We start from the raw sequence: 20,691 nt of genomic DNA on the forward strand, positions 1-20,691 counted from the left end.
TAGGTGGCGCTGAAGCTCCATAATGATTACATAGAGCAATGCTTTTATTTTGAAAGTCCCGTTGGATTGGCCCGCGCCGCATCTCGAGTCCTTCACTTGGCAACAGCTGAGGTCAACCGGAGGACCAGGTGAACAGCCGGAGTCTGTGCACGGACCCTCTCAATGTACTGGTGATTTAAATTCAGATTGTCTCGTTCAGTCAGAAAACATTGACGAGTGTGTTTCTTAGACTGTTTAATTGAAGCCAATTTTACAAACGTGGCTAGCTCACGCTGCTCGTCATTATTAGCCTTCTTAGGTAAGTTAGCTTTAGCTTCTCATCCAGGCTAATAACTGGGGCGCTATCATGTGCTGATATGATTCATCTGGCAGACTGTGTGAGAGCTAAGGTGCTGCTGGTTTTTATGTCCGCGTGGTTGTCCCTCAAAACATGATTGGAAACTTGACAGAATTTTCAGATTTTTTTTGGAAGATGTATGGTGTTGTGCTAATGAATGAAAGCTATTACTTTGGGTAATTCAGTCTTTCCAGTTTAAAGACACGCTTATTTGTTTAGAAGAGGAGTAATTTACAGAACAACTGAAATAGTATGAAATAATACCATAACATTTAAGTGAACTAAAAGATAATCCAAAGTGGTATGAAGAAAACATATACACATGAGGTGTGGTGTACTTGGATCTCTTCTTCATGTCTCTGAATCTTGATTTGCTAGATAGCTGGTGGTTCTCTTCAGTCTCCTCATTGTTCTCTTGTCAGTAACATATCCATATTATTTTTTACCACCGTCTGTGTTTCTACAAAGTTCCAATGAAAACTGTAAATCAATCAGCATTTGAAGAGATAGCAAAACTAGTATCACACAATGAGCAATGTTAAATGTTTGAGGGAAAGAATCAACATTTTGTCAGGATAATACTCAAATGGGTCAATCACTCATGTGTAGAGGCACACGAGTCTCTTGTCTTGTGCCAACTTTAATTGGATGTCGCATGTTGTCTTGTCAGCTGGATATTCAGCGGCTTAGATGATGGACTCCCGAGAGACTTTATTTATAAACCAACACTATGTTTTTATACAAAGTTTAAGCTGATTTTCTTATGCACTCAAAGAAAATCACATTATTCAGTTGCGCTGTAGATAAGGTGTGGTTTGAAATACCTTTTGTTGGCTCTGCTGCAAATCCTAAATTTTAGATCAGTGGTTGACTCCTACATTTAACGGTTCTTTCACGACAGTTTTCATGTAAGTAAATATGAATATTGTTTTGGAACATGCAAGTGGTTTATTTGCCCTTCTCTCCTCGGGTTAGGCAAGCATTACTACTTGCACACACTGCATGGGAGAGGCTTCATGTAATAACGTCATTATATCCCCTCCTGAGCCTCCAAGGTTAAATCCTTGCGTGTCGTCTCCAGCAGCTCCAGCAGAATGGTGATGAGGGTAAGAGAGTCGCCAAGTCATGGGTAGATCGCCACAATGACACATGAGACCCTCACCAGCTCCCAGCTGTCCGTCAAGGCGGCTGCCCTGCGCATGGTCGACCTACCTCTGTCCGTGTACGGCTCTCTGGCTCAGGTGAGGGTGTGTTTGAGAGTGGAGGGAGTTTGTCAACTGCTTCTTTTCTTTTTTTTGATTGGGAGTTCTTACTGTTTTCTATATCTATGTTATGAGAGGTGAGGTTGTTGCTCATGCTGTGATGTGCAAAAATGTTCTGACACTGTTTTATTTTGTATGTCTGAAACTTTGTTTAATGTGCTGCTGCTGTCTTGGCCAGGACACTCTTGTAAAGGATAATTTTTATCTCCTATTGAGGCTTTTGCTGGTTAAATAAACGTTAAACATTTTTTTAAAATAGATATTTGTAATTATAGATTATAGATGCAGTCTTTGTTTTGTAAAATCTGAGAACAGGATTTAGGACAGCTTTTGTTAAGCTGTCTACGAGGACATAAGGGACATACTTCTTAGTAGAATTACCTCCATTTCTGTTGATTTCTTTTGGCTGGATGACAAGGAAAAAAACATGAGTTGGGCTTCAGAAAGGGAAATTGTTTTTGTAGCAGAATTTATCAAATATTTACCACGCTTTGGAGTGAAGGCATTATATTTTGGTGTGTGCGCGCGTGCAGCCAGGGTTGCAGATCTGATATCATTTAGAATCTTATAGGTGCACGTCTGACATGTGAGAGTCACAGCATTGAAACAACTGCAGGCCTGTAGCAACATTTCAATCATTCCGTCCACTTTCAATATTATGTCAGTTGTCATAGCTCCAATCTGTGTTTATGTTATCTTCAGTTGTTGGGAATGTGCAGCAGCTTTGTCGGCGTAAATAATATCGCTCGTCTTTCAGTGTTTCTATCTATAGAGAGACGGGAGGGGTATCCGCTATCTGAAAATCGTTCTTTAAAGTCTGGATGACGGGCTGGTAGCTGAACCACAGCGCTGGCTGTTATGTCACCAGTGGAGTTATGTATCCTCAGATGAACTCCGGACAATTATTCTTTCAAGTGCACTTGACATTAGCCGTCAATCTCTGTTACAGAATTTCAAGGATAAATCCATGGATTGTGGCTGATGTCTGATATTTATTGGATACTCTGTGGTACAGTAGACTGCAACAGTCTCATTAATGTGTCGCTACTTTGCCTCAGTCTGCCTCTCTTGTCAATATTTTGTCTACTTCGGCCAGCGAGGGGCTAAAACATCTCTTGCACACAAACAATTGCACAAAATACTAACTGAATCAGTGTTTGATTTTGTCGTAGTACGTAGGAGCTTTGCTGGAGTGTTTAGTACTCGATATTGTCGACACGTGTTTGCTAGTATTCAGATTCGATACAAAGTTTGAATTTTTTTAGTTTTAGGATTTTCTAACTCTCACGGCGACAGAGAATCATGAGCTTCGTTTGGTCAGATTCAAATCTTTTGACTAACCAAATAAAAAAAGAACCAAATCTGATGCTCGGGCTTCTTTTTTCAGATGCATAAACTACAATTGTTTCTCCCTCTCGCTGCCCTCCAGGTGAGTGTCAGCACAGGCACCAAGAAGCTGGTGGCAGCCACGGCCTTTAGCGCCGTCTCGCTCCTCTTCCTCGCTCGCCGCTTCCAGCGGAGGAAGGGAAGAAAGAAGGCTCAGTGGGAGCAGGCTGCCTTTGAGATTATCTCACCGGCCTCAGCAGAAAACGGTAAAACTTCCTTTCAACCAGCGGCTCACTGGTCCGGGATCTCCATTATGAACGTTAGCCCAGATGCTGGTTTGTGATTTAATCATACTGACGCGTTGAGCCGCTCCTGTGTTCCCTTGACCTGCAAACAGAAAGGTCCAGATGAATGATTTACCTTGATAGCATGCAGGAGTTTCCAAAGATAAATGAACAGAAATGCCAGTTTGAATGGAGTCAAATAAGCAGTTGACCAGGTCAAGATATTTTTAAGAAAACTGAAGAAATAGATATCTTGTTGTTAGTTTGTTTTTACTTTTGCCAGCTTCACATGGATTTTGTTAATACAAGTTTAAACTGACAACAATTCTCTTTCTGCATGTGTGGAACATCTGCTAATGAATTTGGCGCTTTAAAAAAACGGTCTGATTCAGAAACCGGGATGTCACTTATTTTGAAAAAGGATGAAAGTGATTCGGACAGATTAGTAATAACTGCAAAAATGCCAGAAGAAAGTCTGTTTCACTGTTATCAAATTGTCAAACGTGGTTTTCTCTGTTGTGTAATCCTGCAACATGTTCATCCTCATTGTATTCTCACTTTATCGACCCAGATAACACCGGTCAAAACATCACACTCTCCCTCAACTCCAAGAATGGCTACACGTCTGGTCTGCTCCTCAACGCAGGAGACTACAGAAAGCTGTCCGGGTCTCTGCTGAGCCTGGCCTCGGTGAGACAAAGACATACTTTTAAAATACATTACATACAATACATAAAATACAATATACATTTCAAATGATTGTATTATTTAAAATAATTCCATTGTTGCAGAAGTCAAGCACACTGGATGTGAGCACATCTGTAGATTTAAAGCTTAGCGATGAATTAACCAGGCGGTCGAACAGCATTTATTATTTGGTATATGCTGTATAGATGGCTTTGATTCATAAGATACTCCAGAAAAAAAATCTGAACACTTATCCATGTGAATGACAGTAAATAAGAAATATCTGCAGATGTCAGTTTCACCGCAGCTTTGCTCGACTAACCAGACAAGCATTCACACCTGGAAGTATTCAAATAGTAATTTCTTGGAATAATGCTGGATTTTGAAAACGCTCCACTGCATTGCTGGCTCGAATAAGTCAAATAAAACTACTAAGATGTCGGTGGGGTTGGCCCGCATTGTGTATGTGCTGCATCCACTCCCTGAAACGTAACCGTTCTTCTGCTCTGTGTTTGCAGGTAAAAAGCATGAACTCGTCCAGCAGCAGCACCTGTGCAAATGTATCCACCTGCTGGGACAGAGGGGGCGAAGAGGATATCTGCAGTGTTGTCAGCTTACCCGTCACCACACCTGAAAACCTGTACCTCATGGGTAAAGAAACCTGCACGCACTACGTACCCTCACTGTGTTTGTAATGAGGAGACTGGACCACATAATGAATAAGTTGAAGGGATGGAAGTATTCAAACAGTATTTTCTTCGAATAATCCGTCATTTGGTGTGTTGCCTTGTTCAGAAATGGAGCATATGGGACTCTTGAGTTTATCTGTGGTTGTGTTCGCAGGTATGGATTTATTTGAAGAGGCTCTCCGGCGGTGGGAGGAAGCGTTGACATTCAGGAGCCGACAGGGTGAGGACGACGTCAGCTGTGCATCCGTCAAAACGGGAGCTGCCGTTGCTGAGCAGAGCACGGAGGCGAACACACAGGTGATCATTTAGAGATATCTATTTTAGTTTTCAGTGGGTTATATTTACCACATCCCCACAATAAACACAAAGTCAACACATTTAATGTAGTAAAATGGTCCCCTTAATAAAAGATGAAGGGGAAGGAGTTCGCCAGATGCTGCTGTTATGATGTTTGAATATTTTTTTTCTTTTCTTTTTTCAATGATAATAATCAAGAAACAACTGAGATCCATGGAGTGAAATATATCATAAACATTCTCCATTTGACCTCTCCCTCAGCTGGCACTTTTCATACATTAACCTGATGTGGAATTTTGAATGGCTTTTTAAAGATGTTTGAGTAACGTTTCACGTAGTTAGTTAATTCCTTTTCTTAAGATGGGCATTTCTGTTTCTGTGTTTAGGACGTCATCAGTGCAGAGTTCATGCACAGGCTGAAGTCTCTGCTGCAGAGGGCGTATAGCCTCCAGGAAGAGTTTGAGGGAGTCTTGTGCACGTCAGAGCCCTCGTCCCACAACAACAGCCAGGGTGAGTCACCCGTACGACGTTATGTGATTTTCCACGATCAACACGGTACTGCGCAACACATCACATCGAGTATTCTCCATCACAGATAAAATGACAGACGTTTTGGCCAGAGAGGAGCTGGACGACGCCTGTCTGAGAGACAGCATCAGCATCGCCTCCACCGACTCCTTTGTGTCTGCTGCAGAGGTGAGACAAACGCTCGCATCCTTTTCTAAATGACCACGGGCGATGAATGCGAAAATAATGTATCGGTCACACTTCGATGCTCGACTGAATGGAGGCTACAACACGGGCTGTTGGATACAACTAACCAACAACACTTCATGCATTTCCTTGAGTTCGAAAAAGACGACATACGTCCGGTTAGAAACAAAATGACATCTTTTTGTCTGAAGCATCGAGAGTTGAACTAGTTCACAGCAGGAATTTGATTCAAACAGCTTTGATCTTCTCCAGTAAGTTCACCACCCGCTGTTCACTGCACTCTGCTTATCTCTAAGTCGCCGTGGGGGCTCGAGCTGTGTATCCGCTGCTGCTGCTGCACTTGACCCACAAAGTAGAAAATAAACTGGTCGTTTAGCAATACAGATTGCATTCTTTGAAACGTTAAATGTAGAGACCCTCATCTCCCCGCTTGCGGAAAGCTGGAGGTGCTGAATATCTCCACCAGGATTGTGCATTAACATGAACAGCAATTGGACGTAAATCACTGCTAAATGTGCTTGGGATGACACCTGCAGTGAAGTCAATTTGTCTTTTAAAAATGAATGGGAGCTCTAAGCGAAGGTGTTTGTACCCTCAAACCTGTTTCACCACTTCCAGACCTCATGCCAGCGGGGCGAAGGCGCAGCAGCTAAACTGGGTCACTCGGGTTTATAAATAGACCTTCAACATTCTTCGGTAAACAACATACTGTTGCTCCGCAGCTGTTTTCACTCTACAACATGGAGAGATCACTGGCTCAATTTATGAAGAAATTATGGAGAAAAGCACAAAGACCAGACGTGAGTGAAGAAGTGACACTGTCCAGGACAACCTGTGTTTATTTTGGGTGGGAGAGGAGACTTTAGGCTCAGCCTTCAAGACCAAGATGACTTTGATTAGAGTACAACTTTATAAGCACCTTTACTTATTACTTTTTTAGAATTTATAGACGAAAAATACAAACACACAAAACCACACGCCTGTTTAACATCACAACAAAATCCTTCTTATCGTAAAGACAAACAAGCAAACAAGCAAGGAAAAAGAAAATCAAATATGAAAACAGAGTTCTATTAGATTGAGCATCAAGACAGCAACAGTCTCTGTTCTGGAATATTTAACTTTTCCTTTCACTTCAATTGGATCACAAATAAATAAATGCATGCAATGGAAGCATTTTTAGTGCTTCAAGTGGGTTTGGGGCAAAGCAGACTGAAACAAACAATTAAACGACCAGTCCGATACTAAAGTATATTCAGTTGCTTCCCCACCGCTAACATTATTTCGCAGACAAAGCTCTAACCAAGCAGCGCTATGTACAGCTCAAGATAACGGGGATGAATGTAGTATTCACATGTTGTCTTGTCTGTTGGGTCTGGACCTACTGCATTATTCATGAGGAGGAATGTAATTAAAATGGTCATTATTTCCTCCATAATCACCCGTTATTTTTTTTTTCTTTGTCGCAGCTGACGGAGCACCGGGAGCTGAGGAGCGCCTTGGCTCTGGGTCATCACCTTTTCTACGAGGAGGCCCTGCAGATGGCCGAGGATGGGAAGATCTCCTGCAGGGTGCTGCGGTAAGTAAATAAATACGTTCATCATAACACACGCATGTGAAAAGCAGTGCGTAGAGTTGCTTTCTCTGCCAGCATTTGAATCTGGTCTCCCTCTTTCTTGATTTTCACCGTCAGGACCGAGATGCTCGAGTGTCTCGGGGACATCGATTTCCTGGCCAAGTTGCACTGTGTGCGGCAGGCGTGTCAGGTACATTGCAGCCTCATGAACTCAAATATATCACGACGTGAATAGAGGGAATGTCCCACTTAATATTCATGTGGATAAACAAGGAAGGAATAACATTTTACATTGATATTGAGCTAGCTTACTGAAGAAAATCTGTGTTCACTTTATGTCGAATTTGAATGGTTATCTTCTGCTGCCTCCGTTTTAAGCAACAACAAAACAAAAGGGATCAGCTTGATTTTGAACTTGACATTTTTTCCAGCTCATTTTGTGCGAGAGAACGACCCGGATGTTTCTTGCCGACACGGGAAAGAAAATACTATCTTCCATTATTGTGAAAGCACAGAAGGTGAGACTGAAGCCACAAATAGTGAATAATGATCAAAGTTCCCATCCCTTCATGTTATCCTTTTGGTTTTCAGAGCCCAAACCGATTCGAGGAAGTGTTTGAGGAGATGATTTCCTTCCTGGAGCACACGGAGCACTGGGAAAACACCGAGGTGGAGCTGGCCACACGAGGGGTACGACGGCCGCTTTACCAAAAAATTAAACTCCTCTTCAAAAATAATGTCTGACTTGGGCCGTCGATCTCACTCCGTCACTCTCACCAGGTGAAGCACTTGAACTTCTATGACATCGTGCTGGACTTCATCCTGATGGACTCATTCGAGGACTTGGAGAATCCTCCCGTCTCCATTCAGAACGTGATCAACAACCGCTGGCTCAACACGTCCTTCAAGGAGACGGTTCGTAAACGCAGGAACTGACATGACGGACCGGGATATTAAACTACAACAGAAGTAGACATTCACACCTAATACACAATGCCAGAATTGTGCACGTGCACATACATAGTGTCAGTTTGAAAATTACAAATCTGGAGGTTAATACAGTATATGCAGCCATTTTTCTGAGATACTTTGTCGTTGCTTGTATCATGTTTTCTATTTGTTTTTAGGCATGTAATTGTTTGACAAGTGTGATTTTACCTCCGTGTCTGTCACAGGCGGTGGCATCCAGCTGTTGGTCAGTGATGAAGCAGAGGAGACAGCACATGAAGGTAAAAGTCCCACAGACAACCTAATCTCACTATGCGTATTAGTTGTTTTTGTTTAGTTCCACAATCCCAGCCTTTTCAGTAACCGCTCCTCTTTGTCTCAGGTGTCTGACGGCTTCATCGCTCATTTCTACGCCGTGTGTGAACAGATCAGCCCCGTCCTGGCCTGGGGCTTCCTGGGGCCCAAGAGCTCCCTGAACGACTTCTGCTGCTTCTTCAAGGTCGGTCCGATAGTGACACGATTTCTGCCGGTACCGTGCTTTAAATAGGATCTTTACTTCTGTTGCTTTTCTACCAGCTTAAGTTTCATTGTTTCCAAAATAGGGACACACCGATGTTAGTTTCTCTGAAGAAGTTGTCAGATATTTAAATTGTTTTTTTTTTCTTTGATTGGAAAATCGATTTTGTGCCATAATTCAGCATTGCAGCACATCCAAACATTGAGAATGTAAAGAAACTGGTCAGCATCCAGTAGATACTGATAAACTACGTACTCTTAAAGGGAAGGATATGACACAGGACTGTTTCTTAAAGAAGACCAACGAGATTTGAAATAGCCCCAGCACTATAAATAGTACTTTTCAGAAACCTGGCTTTGACCTGATTTCTACAACAACAAAAAAAGATAAGATACGCCTTTTTATTTATCTCCAGTGAAGAAAAAAAGGTGGTTAAAAAATGAGAATAAGAATCTGTACAAGAGCAATTTAAGGCAAAATAATATGGTAATCCAAAATAGCATGGTAAAGGTGGTGGGATGTGATTAATAAAGTGCTTGTGATTGAGAAGTTGTAGTCGTAGAGCTGCTACAAAAGCTGGATGGATGGTCCATCCATCCATCCATCCATCCAAAAGCCTTGTGTCTGCGACGTATCTTCTGTAGCCGCCTCAGTATCCCATAACGTTCTAAAAGCTCCTTCCTTTCCCCACAGGATCAGGTCTTGTACTTCCTAAAGGACGTTTTTGACCTGGACAAAGTGCGTTACTCTTCTGTGGAGAGCCTCGCGGAGGACATGCTCCACCTGCTGCACCGGCGCTCCGAGCTGCTGGTGGCCTACCTGGGAGCCGACCCGCTGCGGCAAGTCAGCGGCTGCAGCTCCCCGCAGGTGCAGCTGGTGGCCAGCGGCCTGCTGGAGGCTCGGGTGCAATGAGAGGCGGGGGAAACCTGCAGCCGGACTTTAATTCTCGGGTGAGTCCGCACCAACTGTTGGACTTTATTTTCCACAAAACTGCTCATTCAAGGACTTCAACGTAAAACACTGCTTCACCTTGGTCCGACACCGGCTCATCGCATCTCCCTTTTGTGCTGTCGTTGCGCCGTTTCTGAGGATAAATTGTACTAGCTGCCTTGCCTTCACATGTGGTCATTATCTCCTCATCTGCCCTGTGTCACTGTGCGCGTTGGTTTTAAAATGTCATGGCAATATTTAAAGGTGCCGTGAGACATTTCACAGTAATCATCTTGCAGTAAGTAAATATTCTGCTGTGAAACTTGTTTGTGTCGGTATTAAGCGCAATTTATGTGGAGAGAAAGGATATTTTGGTATTTATTTTATTATAAAGTTTCAAGATTTATTTTTTAGAAGCTGTAGTTGTGCCTGTATGCATTTATGGATTCAAACTAGTAGGAATGCCAGTGTAGTAATTTAAACTATATTGTAGGTTTGTTGGATGCATTTCCACATCCTACGGATCAACAATGCAAAACCATTAAAATATGCTTTGTTTGTGTTTCAAGCACACGCTGCACAGCAACTCATTGCTCAAACGGAGGTGTAGTACATGTAAAGTGTTATTACACGTTACTTAAAAGCTGTTTTCTTTGCACCAGGTTTCACAATCCTTCATGCAATATTTAAATAAAGCCTGGTCTTTGCAGTCTGCAAGGCCTTTAATCCCATCAGCTACAGGATATGAAAGATTACACATCCCTATGACATAATCCTTCAGATGTTCCAACAACTCTTACATGCAAGAAGCCTTATTAATGCACATATTCAAGCCTTGTCTTCATCACTGAATGTAAGTCTTAAAAATACAATATATTATCGTCTGATCAGTCACTGCCATGTACAGAACATGCACAATTTAAACGCTTAGAGCAGCTGTTACTGCGGGAATAAACCCACTGTTAAGGTTCATGTTCCAAAAATACTATATATATATATATTTTAGAAGTAATCGCCACAGTCAGTTATTTGTAGTATTTTCCACTTTGAAAGATCGCTTCATCTTAAAGCAACCACATATGTAGTTTTATGTTACTGGTCACGCCTCCTAATTTGAGGCTCCAGTCAGTCATCAAGTTCAATTTCGAGTCTTTAGATTTGAAGTTTCCATAAACGTGTTTCCTGTAGTGCATCAACTCACTGGCTCCAGGCCTCTTGCACGGGAATATTGTTCGGTCGTCCTACTTGTTTTATACATTTTTGAACTCCGGCACGGGTCCCAGTACCTTGTGCCGTCTAAATAATTGTTGGTTGTGACTCTCCGTGTCATACAGTGATAAGTTTGACTGCAAGAGCCTCATTAAAACAGGATTTGTCCACTTTTCTTTGATTTCTCAGCCATATTGTTTTATGACTAAGAAAAATGTGACTAGTTTGAGATGGTTGTCAGAGGAAAGAAATGTAGGTTCACCATTTGTTTCATTTTTAATAAAGAAAGCAATTAAAAACTGGGTTGTATTTTTCTTTTCAGTCACATCAACTTCTGCTTTTCTCCACAATGTAAAATAAAACTTAAGACGACTTCATTTGTTACAACTTTAATGAACATGGCAACATTTTCAAAAGTCATAACAGTTGATTCATTAAGCCAAAAAAAAAAAACATTTGATAATATACACAAACACATGAAACCTTTTGTTTACCTCTAAGGCATGCTCCTTGTTTTGTCTTCTACACGAACTGTGTGTTGAAACACTGAGCATCTCACACGTACAGAAAGAACAGCCTCAAAACAAATTGACCCTTTAAACTACAGAAAAAAAGTGATTTTAAACTGACAACACCCCCCCCCAATTGTTACTGCCAATAAAAACAGTGCATGTTATTTAAAGTATATCACTTCCTGTCCTCATCCAACTTTCTAAAGAACATTGCTATGGACTAAAGGTTATTGAATGAAGTCAAGTGGCAGAAGAAACCATCATACAGCTCTGAATACACTATGGCATCATGGATTTTTAGAAAAACAGTTGATCCGAGCTGAAAAACATTTATCTGACCAACACTTTGCAATCACAGAATTTAAATGTCATTGCGTTGCTGTTTTTACCTTATGACTGGAGCTCTTGAACGGTCTACGTTCAGCAGTGGGGATTGACTCAAAGGATTCCTCGTTTTGGGGACAAACTACGACAGCGCCTGATTCTAAGACCTAAGATTGCAGCGTCCTCCAACACTGTGAGCAAGAAGTGAAGGCAGCAGCGTTTCAATAGGAGATTTGCACTGCACTTCAAGGCAGATTCACACCACGACAGATTATAAAATTGTTAAAAAAAAAAAAAATCAATCATGTATTTCACCGTTGGATCTAGCGATTGAGCAAATTGCTAACTTCTAGCTACAGGTTTGCACGGCATGCAGTTTTGATGTACCAGCGACATAATTATCTGAAGCATCGACACACTGTCAGACTTACCGGGATGAAACAATAAGGCTATCAAATATTAAGCACATACGACAACATTTCCTCAGTGAGCCTATGCAACAACTTTTTTTCTGGGTAAAGTCACTTTTTGAAAAGTCAAACTTCAATGTCACAAAAGTCATACAGCTCATATCATGCAGTTCATTCATGAAAGCAGATCATCTGAAACGGCTGTTCACGCTAGATAAATCCTGGAAATGTCTTCACAACTAAGCATAAATGCATTGAGGCATGTTAAAGACACAGGTATGCATTTATTCGCATGTAAATTGGTCATGTCACTAGACAAACACTGTTTTCCTTAGGTTTCGCTTACCTGTGTTATTGCAGCAGAACCTAAGGTGCAAGGTCTGGGACGACACTGCAAAGATCAGATATATTGCACTGTTTGCCATCAGTGAACAATGCTTAAAATTAACAGCCTTTCACAACAGTGCTCATTGATAAAAATGTCATAATCAATACTGGGCTAGTCAGAAGCACTTCCACTACTACCATTCCACATGCTCATATAGGACATTTAAGTAATAATAGCAGAAACCTAAGCATGCTACACTGGAGTTATGCAGTAGGGCTTTTCAAAGCAATATATTGCAATAAATGGCATTTTTTTTTAAAAACATGACAGTCAACTAGATAATGGCACTTAGATCAGGTATTCAAAAACGCAAATAACCACATGGGCATCCTTAAAACAGTTCCTACCAAGAGTGTAACAGAAAGCTGACATTCAAACCCTCAGTTCAGAAATCCAACTGGCACTGAAATGCTACCAACACAAATAGTCTAACAAGCTACAGAGAATCAACAGACGGTAAAGACTCAAAATCTGAATGTTGTGAGGTCAAACACGGGCAAATATGTCTCACAAACATGTGGTACAAGAATCCAAAGTACTATTCCTCTCCTCAGAACATTTCATACTTACCCAGAGACCAAGGGAAAATAGCAAAATTTGACAAAAATACTACATCTTTTGCAGTTTATAAAGCATCAAAAAAGGCGATTCTCTCAAAGTCAGTCACAGTTTTGTACTTACAGTATAGGAGGGCTCAACTGATGGATGAAGACTGCTTAGCCACCCCCGACCCTACAAGATCTATGTTCTTATATTGGATAAACACTAACAGAATGGGGACAGCAAAACGATTTTTGCAATGTTTTTATATTAAAAAAACATTTTTTTTAAAAACACAAATTTATACATGTGAGTTAGTTTGCACTTTGAAATGGGCAAGACAAACGTTTCAATGCATTTGAGATACAATGGCAATTTACCTGACTGTCCTGGAAAAAGAACAGCACAAAAAAATATATATAACACTAAAAATATGCAGCATTTCTTGCAACCACGTTTCTGAGGAACATGTTAGAAAAATACGTGCTTACCGCTTTTCTAAACTTGCCTGTGGAGGAGGAAGTGTCTATATCAAGGCAATATACAATGCATACTAACGCAACAATGTCAGCAAACCAGACAAAATTAAGAGAGGCGTACCACAGCAACGCAGTTAATGCATGAATTACGGTACATGTATACCTGTCGACTTTCTTATGAACAAACATCTGTCTACGGCTGAAGTCAGAGAGCAAAGTCAGGGAAACAGAAGTTTAAATAAATGTCTATCAACAAGGACGTTTGTTTGTCTGAATCACTTGGGATCATTGCACGCACAAAACATATCTAAAAAGCCTTATAGACAGTTGGAGAGAGACAGGACAGCACAACTTTGAGTTAACCAGTTTTGGACAATTAAACCCACACATGGCCTTTTTTCTTAAACTTTTCCCCCGTAAAACAAAAACATACAGAAATTCCTCTTAACCCTTTTGGTTTAAAACCACCCCAACTTACCAACACAGGAGGTTTCAGTTTGTTTTATTGCAAAAACACAACAGGCAATAGCATTTTAAAACTGAGATGATTTACATGGTAATGTCTACAGTTTAATAAACATGAGTTCTAACCACATTTAATGTAGATACACGGCTGGAATGACCATATGTATAATTACCTCACTAAAAACAAAGCATTTACAAGAAAAAACAAAACAAAAGAAAGGAGGACGTGTTCGCCGGGAAATCTGCCATCTATGTGAAACACTTTCAAACCAAGGAAATTTAAGATCTTCATCAAGGCGTCTGCATCCAAACATTTAACAAAGGATTTTGTTTCGACAATGTAGCATTTACTTTATGTCCCCTTCACATTACTGGCCCTGTGCAGAAGAAATACATAGAAGATACATTGCATGTTAACAGCGGAAACAGTGGACTCAGCTTCCCAAAATAAAAAGCTAAAAACCTTTTTTAGGGAGGAAATTGTTTTGGTTAAGTGTGTGAAGCTGCTTCAGTCACTGGAGTCCTGTAAAACCTGAGGAAGGAAGGCGGTTAAGGCACAGCATAATTCAATATTCAGTGGATGTGCAGGACAGATTCTTATCGGGGGTGTACCTGGGGGGCTTGTGGTGCTGCACCCATCGCCTGAGGGTTGGCTGTGCCGTAGTACGCAGCCTGCTGGCGGTAGTACTCCGCCCAGGCGGCGCTGTAGTCTGGCTGGCCGCCAGGCTGGGAGGCGGCAGCTGCTGCTGCTGCCGCGGTGGCCTGAGGGGCCGCTTGACCTGAAAAGGGAAATCAAGACCAAACTATTGGAACCGCAAATACACTGGTGGGAAACGGCAGAGTGACTCCTAAGGGAACGGTGCCGATGCATGCATACCGATACCACAAACTAATTTTAACAAAAACAGCTACGAGTCGGTTGAGCTAGCATATTTGTAAGATGGCGAACGAACCCACCACCACTTTCTTTGGGTGGCGGGACAGAAAACCACTGCTTTTGTCTTGGGCAGCTGAGAGAGCAGCCACTCTACTGCAGAGGGCTGCTGGAGAACACAGCCACCCATCAACATTGAATAACAAGTCTTTTATCTAGTTTGACTGGAACGAGTGAATCAAAGTATTTACATTTCTATACATTAACATCTCTATCAAGACCAACAATACACTTGACTCAACAGTTTAGTGCACAGACAAACGGTTCATGTGAGCTCTCTTGACTACAAATGCACAAACACGGTAGAGATCAATGTTTACACCACCTTCATTTTAATTTCATGCAATATTGTTCAATATTCAATGAAGTAAATGTGATCTCTGATTTCAGCTAACAGGAGTACCAACCTTGTTTCTTATAATACTCCTCCCAGGCTTTTGTGTAGTCCTGAGGTTGTTGACTCTGTTGACCTGTAAGAACAAGAGAAAATGTGTCAATGCATCAAAATGTAAAATAAAAATCTGAAATTCTATCCTACATTGCTTGTATCCACGAGCAACATCATTATTTAACTCTACAGTTCAATTGAGTCAGTAGCAGCGACACATTCATGGCACATGGAAAAACCCTGGCATCAGAGCCGATAACACCCTAATATAGTCTTGAAAATAGGCTACTCTTAAGCTCATAAAAATGTTCTGTGTCGACAGCTCAGTCCTGTAGATAGTCATGGGTTGCAGTCTAAACAGCACAGGTGTCAAATGTCAAACCAAGTGGAGGCACACTGAAAACGCCCCACAGCAGGCCAGCAGTACCGTCAGATACACAGACCTGAAAAAGCCGACTGAACACCCTGTCGCTGTTGAGACTGTCTCGTGTTAATAGGTGTACACTGAAACTATGTTCGTATACCCGTTTTCTTGTAATATTCCTCCCAGGCCTCGGAGTAATCTGCCTGTCCACTCTGACCTGCAGCCTGTGGGTCACCTGTTAAAAAAAACGGTAACTTGTAATTAGTTAATTATTCCCAGCAGTTTGTCCTCCACCTGCCTGGGTCTATCAAGATGGTGGAGGAAAACTACGCTGTCCCTCGGGAAATGTTTAATTGCAAATGATGCTCTGCAAAAGGTGGACCCAAACCAACCTGTTTCCTGTTCGTGGCACCAGGACGTGAGCATAGAACTCTAAAGTAAAGCTCGAAGTCTACACTGCTCTACTCTGGCCTCAACTGCCTCTGCGTGCAAATATACCACTTATCGAGAAACACAGTCACCTTGGCCGTTGGATTGAGTCGTGCCAGGAGCGCCACTTGTCGGGGTCATAGGAGCCTGCGGCTGCTGGCTGTACTGAGCGTAGTAGGCTGCCCACGCTGCTGCGTTGGCATCAGCTGCCGCTTTGTCTAAACGAAACAAACGGGTTGTTACAAAACAAAGATCAAGATAAACATCATGAAGATAAAGTTTAAGCTTTTCATTTTATAAACTGATATTGAACCGAGTTAACATTAAGAGTGTGTCAAATGACGGGACTCACTTGGATCAGGTTGTCCCTGTTGCCAGTGTGGGTAGCCATTCCCCCATCCCTGAGGCTGGTACTGTGCCGGTGGACCACTGATTCGAGGAAAGAGAAATAACCATTAAATTTCCACACTTTATCCTGTGTCTAAAATATTCTTGATCTTTATATCAAATGGTCAATGTACTTACTGCGGTCCTGGAGGTCCCTGGTTGTATGGTCCAGGGTTGTATGGACCCATGGGAGCCCCGGGGGGTCCAGGTGGTCCAGGGGGACCATGTGGACCTGGCCCTCCGTGTGGACCTGGACCTCCGTGTGGGCCACCCATTGGCGTGACGGGTCCCTTTAAAAACAAAGAAACACATCTTGGTCAGTAAACAAAGCTTCTAAAAAGACAAATTTAAAAAAAAAAGGAAATATTCTTAAACTCTGAAGTGTCTCACCCCAATTTTCTCCTCCACCAGCTGCCTGGCGTAGTCGATCTGTTGAGGAGAGCCCCGGACTGTGAACATTTTGATGTTGGGATCGGCGTTGGGTGGAGGATTCCTCTGCAGCTCGATCCGGGCTCCAGACTGCTGGCTGATGCCCTTGATTGTCTCACCACCTAAATAGTTCAGAAATAAATATTTATAACACAATAGCTTGTAAAATGATACAGAGGGGGCTCTCCACAGGTGGGAAGACAAGCATGTGCATTTACCAGTGGTGTTAAGTTACCTTTTTAAATACAGTTCATGCACTTAGCCTAACTTGCCTTTTCCAATGATGAGGCCGGTCTTCATGGTTGGAACAGTGAAGGTAAACTCCTGCAGGCCACCAGGGGGGCCCATGTTCCAGTTGCCCTGCCCGCGACCACGACCTCTGCCACCGCCCCCGCCGCCACCACCACCATGCCCTGGAGGGCCGCCAGCCTGCACACTCCGCAGCAGATCGGAAATGATTTCTGCTGCGTGCTGAGCTTGATCAGGGGGACCCATGATCTGTGCTATCCTTTCTGGTGTGCTGCCGTCATCTTGAAGGAGAACATATGGTGGTTAGAGACAATCAACACATCATTTATGTTGCTTTGACTTCATTGTCTGCCATAGTTCTATAGTCTTTTGTTCAGGTCTCAGATAAATTGTGGTTGGGGTTATACATCAGCTTCTCAGCGTGGTGCATGAGTTTCATCACTGACCATACAAACATACTGCATCCAAATGACTTGGCTTTTGGCCATGGTTGTTACTCTTCTTCACTCACCTGGTTTAAACTGAATCCTGACGCCTGTGTCGTTCTGTATTTTCTTGATCATCTCTCCATTTCTGCCAATAACAATTCCCACTGCAAACCGGGGTACAGGAACCTAAATGATAACAGAAAATAAAATCAAATGTTAAGATGCCAATTAAACCCCTCGGATGCAAATTTAGAAACGAGACTATTAATTACAAACACTCACATCTAAGCCGTCTCCTCCGCCGCCACCTCCGTTGCCACCGCCTCCTCCACCATTGCCGCCGCCTCCAACTCGTGAACCATACTCGCCCCTCTGCTCCCTGAAGCCTTGATCTCTGATCAGCTCCATCACCATCTCTTTGGCTTGCTGAAGAGAAAAGATTGTCATTGGAGCCAATGAATAAAACCAGAAGTAACTTGTATTGTAAAAAAATGTTTTTTGAAATTCCATAATGTTGGCAGTATAACGCACCTGAACTTTGAAGGGCTCTCCTGAAATGCGGAGTGGCTTGTCAGCACCTGTGTTTTGGGGTCCGTCTTGGATCATGACCATCTTCACACCAGCTCTTTCCTGCCAGGTGGAATAAGAGTGTCTTTGTCAAAGTTGTTCCCATCACCTGACAAGTCAGGCTCTGACTGACTGGACACTCACCTGAAGGCTTTTGATGGTTTCGCCACCCTTCCCAATGACAAGTCCGGCTTTAGAGGCAGGGACCATAATCTCCTGGACAGTCATTCCCGGGCCGTCGTTGTGGTTGAATGCTGGAGCTGGACGCCCCTTATCGACAATCTCTGTGAGTAGCCTCTTTGCAGCCCTGAAGGGAAAAAAATATTTGTTGTCATACAGAGACTGAAAGCCTTTGCATGGATCAAGACCTAATTACTTGAAAAAAAATTGCATTTATCATACAATGGAAACGTTAACTTACTGAATAGATTCCGGTCCTCCTGTTAATGTCACCGACCTATCTGGCATTCCTCCACTGTCTACAACACAGACATAGAAGTTACTAACATCCCAACAACACTTTCCTCGTATTAGAATACAACCACAATATCTAGAAACGGATCTGAACATACCAGGCGCAATCTGTATCTTACAGCCAGACTCTTGCTGCAGACGTGATATTTGTTCTCCTCCTCTTCCAATAACTAGAAGAAACAGTGTGTTACAGCCCAGTATTCAATATCAACAACACCAGACAGCTTTTTTTCTATTGTTTAAAAACTTACTGAATCCAACCATTCCATCTGGAACCTTGAATTCCTCTGATATTGACCTGAGAATAACAGAACAAAGCAACGTTAAATCAACGCTTTCTAATCAATGACCAATTGTGAATATTTGTTTTTTTTTTAATTAACTCAAGAATCTACCTTGAGGGACCACCCATTCCTCCCATTGCTGAAAAAGCTGCAAAATGAGAATTTACACCTCATTAGGGGAACAAATATACAACACATTTAAGTTTAACACATGCAACACGGTACAAATTCATGCTATTTTTTGGGCCAATTACTTTGGGTTGGGAATCATCACAACAGCCACATACATAACTAACTACAGCTACGTCATCAGGTCACTTACCGTCATTTGTAGCCACTTTCTTCGTCTCTGGTTGGTCTGTGACAACATGACATAATAACCAGTATAAGTATCTATCGTTATACCCACCATTACATTACGAGTGTTTTTCAATTGGTAAAGGGCGTACAGCCTGAAATGTAAATGGTTACGGCAAAGAACAGAGGCCTGCATAGCCACCACAGAGCTGGGATATACCGTCAAATGCCTGTTAAAGCCAATGCTGTCCAATTAAACAGTGCAACAATAAATCATACCTCCGACTATATGCTTAGTCTTAGTTGAAACTGATCTGCCTTCATGATCTTTTTAGACCCTTTAGTGCTGTGTAATATTTTTCACTTACGATTGTTGTATTAAATGTAATTACTAAACTTGAAACTACGCACAATGACACACGTTTTTATGTCACACTGGAAACGGGAATCAATAATGACTCAAGCTGCTTAGAAAGTATAATCCACACCCTCCTCAGCCTTTTAACTCATATGTTTGTCAAATATGTAATTGTCAGGCACTCCTTTGTAACAACCGTAAGAACAGAGTGAAAATACAACTCTTAAAACATGCAATATCTATCATACTGCATTGGCTAAAACGTCAAACATTAATAACACATTGTCCATGTGGTTAGGAGTAGTAACATACACGATGTTAGACTACAGTAATGCATCAACAAATAAATGTCACGGTAGTATTAATTGTAATTTCTAGGCAAATACACTTTAGTAGCAGCTACACACAGGCAAGCATTAACTATCAAGACTTGCATTGAATCGATTTGAGCCACTGACCGATATTCAGGTTAGGCATGGGAAAATACCCACCAGCGTCCTCCAGGGGCCTTTTCTGGCCCCCGTAGCCGAATTCGTTAGTCGGGGGTGCCGCAGGACCATCGCCACCGATCTTCGCTGCGATCTGAAAACGTAAAAGTAAAATACAGAGATAAAACATATCATGACTACGTGTCTGCTGTTGGTGTGGGATGTGGATGCTCGCTCTGGCTGCGGCCTTCGCTCGCTGCTGTTTTTTTCCTGTTCGGAAGTCTGAGCCAACAAAGGAAAGCGAGAACTTCCATTTAAACTAGCCCGTAAATGTTGATGTTATGCACCCACACGCGGCTTGTTTAGAAAAACAGATTATTATAATTTTATTTAACGTGTACATTCAGCTGAGATCGCTTTTATACCGCATCTGTTGTGCCTTGTGGCGCAACATAAGCTAATCGCCGTTAGCTTAGCACGGGCCGCCTCGCTGTCCTACGTGATGACAAAAAAAGCGGCATTAACACCTTTTTTGTCCACTATTTCGACATTATTTACACACCAACTTGATTCCGTGGTCTTCTTACCTGTCGTGCTCTCTGAAGAGCGTCTTTAAAAGCGTCGTTCATTCCGGCGCCGTTGTTAGAGGACGGGGGCGCCACGCTGCTGTAGTCAGCCATATCTGGTGCTCTTCTCCTCTCGGCGCCACAAGATGGCCGGTTACATTCACGGGAAGTGGCCAGAAAAACTCGCGGTTACACGTAGTCTCGCGATAACGACC

General features: G+C 42.3%; 2 protein-coding genes across 10 annotated transcripts; one reads left to right on the top strand and one right to left on the bottom strand.

The window, feature by feature from the left end:
* Positions 1-78: 78 nt before the first annotated feature.
* On the top strand, positions 79-11,077 carry miga1 (mitoguardin 1). Of its 3 annotated transcripts, none has more exons than XM_068571369.1 (16): positions 79-164; positions 1,419-1,578; positions 3,029-3,191; positions 3,781-3,899; positions 4,415-4,547; positions 4,740-4,882; positions 5,269-5,392; positions 5,478-5,578; positions 7,066-7,175; positions 7,290-7,362; positions 7,604-7,690; positions 7,764-7,862; positions 7,953-8,087; positions 8,348-8,401; positions 8,503-8,619; positions 9,331-11,077. In XM_068571369.1, the coding sequence occupies exons 2-16, from the start codon at positions 1,480-1,482 to the stop codon at positions 9,547-9,549; spliced, it is 1,776 nt and encodes a 591-aa protein (XP_068427470.1). In that variant the 5' UTR covers positions 79-164; positions 1,419-1,479; the 3' UTR covers positions 9,550-11,077. The 3 variants fall into 3 exon arrangements, with proteins under 3 accessions (XP_068427470.1, XP_068427471.1, XP_068427472.1); XM_068571370.1 differs by having other exon boundaries at positions 107-164; positions 1,422-1,578; XM_068571371.1 differs by having other exon boundaries at positions 152-170.
* Positions 11,078-11,149: 72 nt separating this feature from the next.
* fubp1 (far upstream element (FUSE) binding protein 1) lies at positions 11,150-20,626 on the bottom strand. 7 transcript variants are annotated; one of them, XR_011080075.1, is made up of 21 exons: positions 20,498-20,626; positions 19,941-20,064; positions 19,150-19,185; positions 18,939-18,975; positions 18,795-18,841; positions 18,642-18,713; positions 18,491-18,548; positions 18,214-18,376; positions 18,034-18,132; positions 17,785-17,928; positions 17,586-17,688; positions 17,098-17,355; positions 16,787-16,947; positions 16,535-16,686; positions 16,362-16,438; positions 16,102-16,227; positions 15,741-15,815; positions 15,236-15,298; positions 14,507-14,673; positions 12,369-14,426; positions 11,150-11,803 (listed from the first exon to the last, which is right to left on the bottom strand). XR_011080075.1 is itself a non-coding variant. In XM_068602113.1 (20 exons), the coding sequence occupies exons 1-20, from the start codon at positions 20,588-20,590 to the stop codon at positions 14,403-14,405; spliced, it is 2,046 nt and encodes a 681-aa protein (XP_068458214.1). In that variant the 5' UTR covers positions 20,591-20,626; the 3' UTR covers positions 11,150-14,402. The 7 variants fall into 7 exon arrangements, 6 of the variants coding, with proteins under 6 accessions (XP_068458214.1, XP_068458204.1, XP_068458192.1 ...); XM_068602113.1 differs by having other exon boundaries at positions 11,150-14,426; positions 19,974-20,064; XM_068602103.1 differs by having other exon boundaries at positions 11,150-14,271.
* Between the last annotated feature and the right edge of the window lie 65 nt (positions 20,627-20,691).

Source organism: Clinocottus analis, unplaced genomic scaffold (genome assembly GCF_023055335.1).
Source record: "Clinocottus analis isolate CAN_PGR_092001 unplaced genomic scaffold, fCliAna1.0.p SCAF_11, whole genome shotgun sequence".
Classification (NCBI taxonomy): Eukaryota; Metazoa; Chordata; class Actinopteri; order Perciformes; family Cottidae; genus Clinocottus; species Clinocottus analis.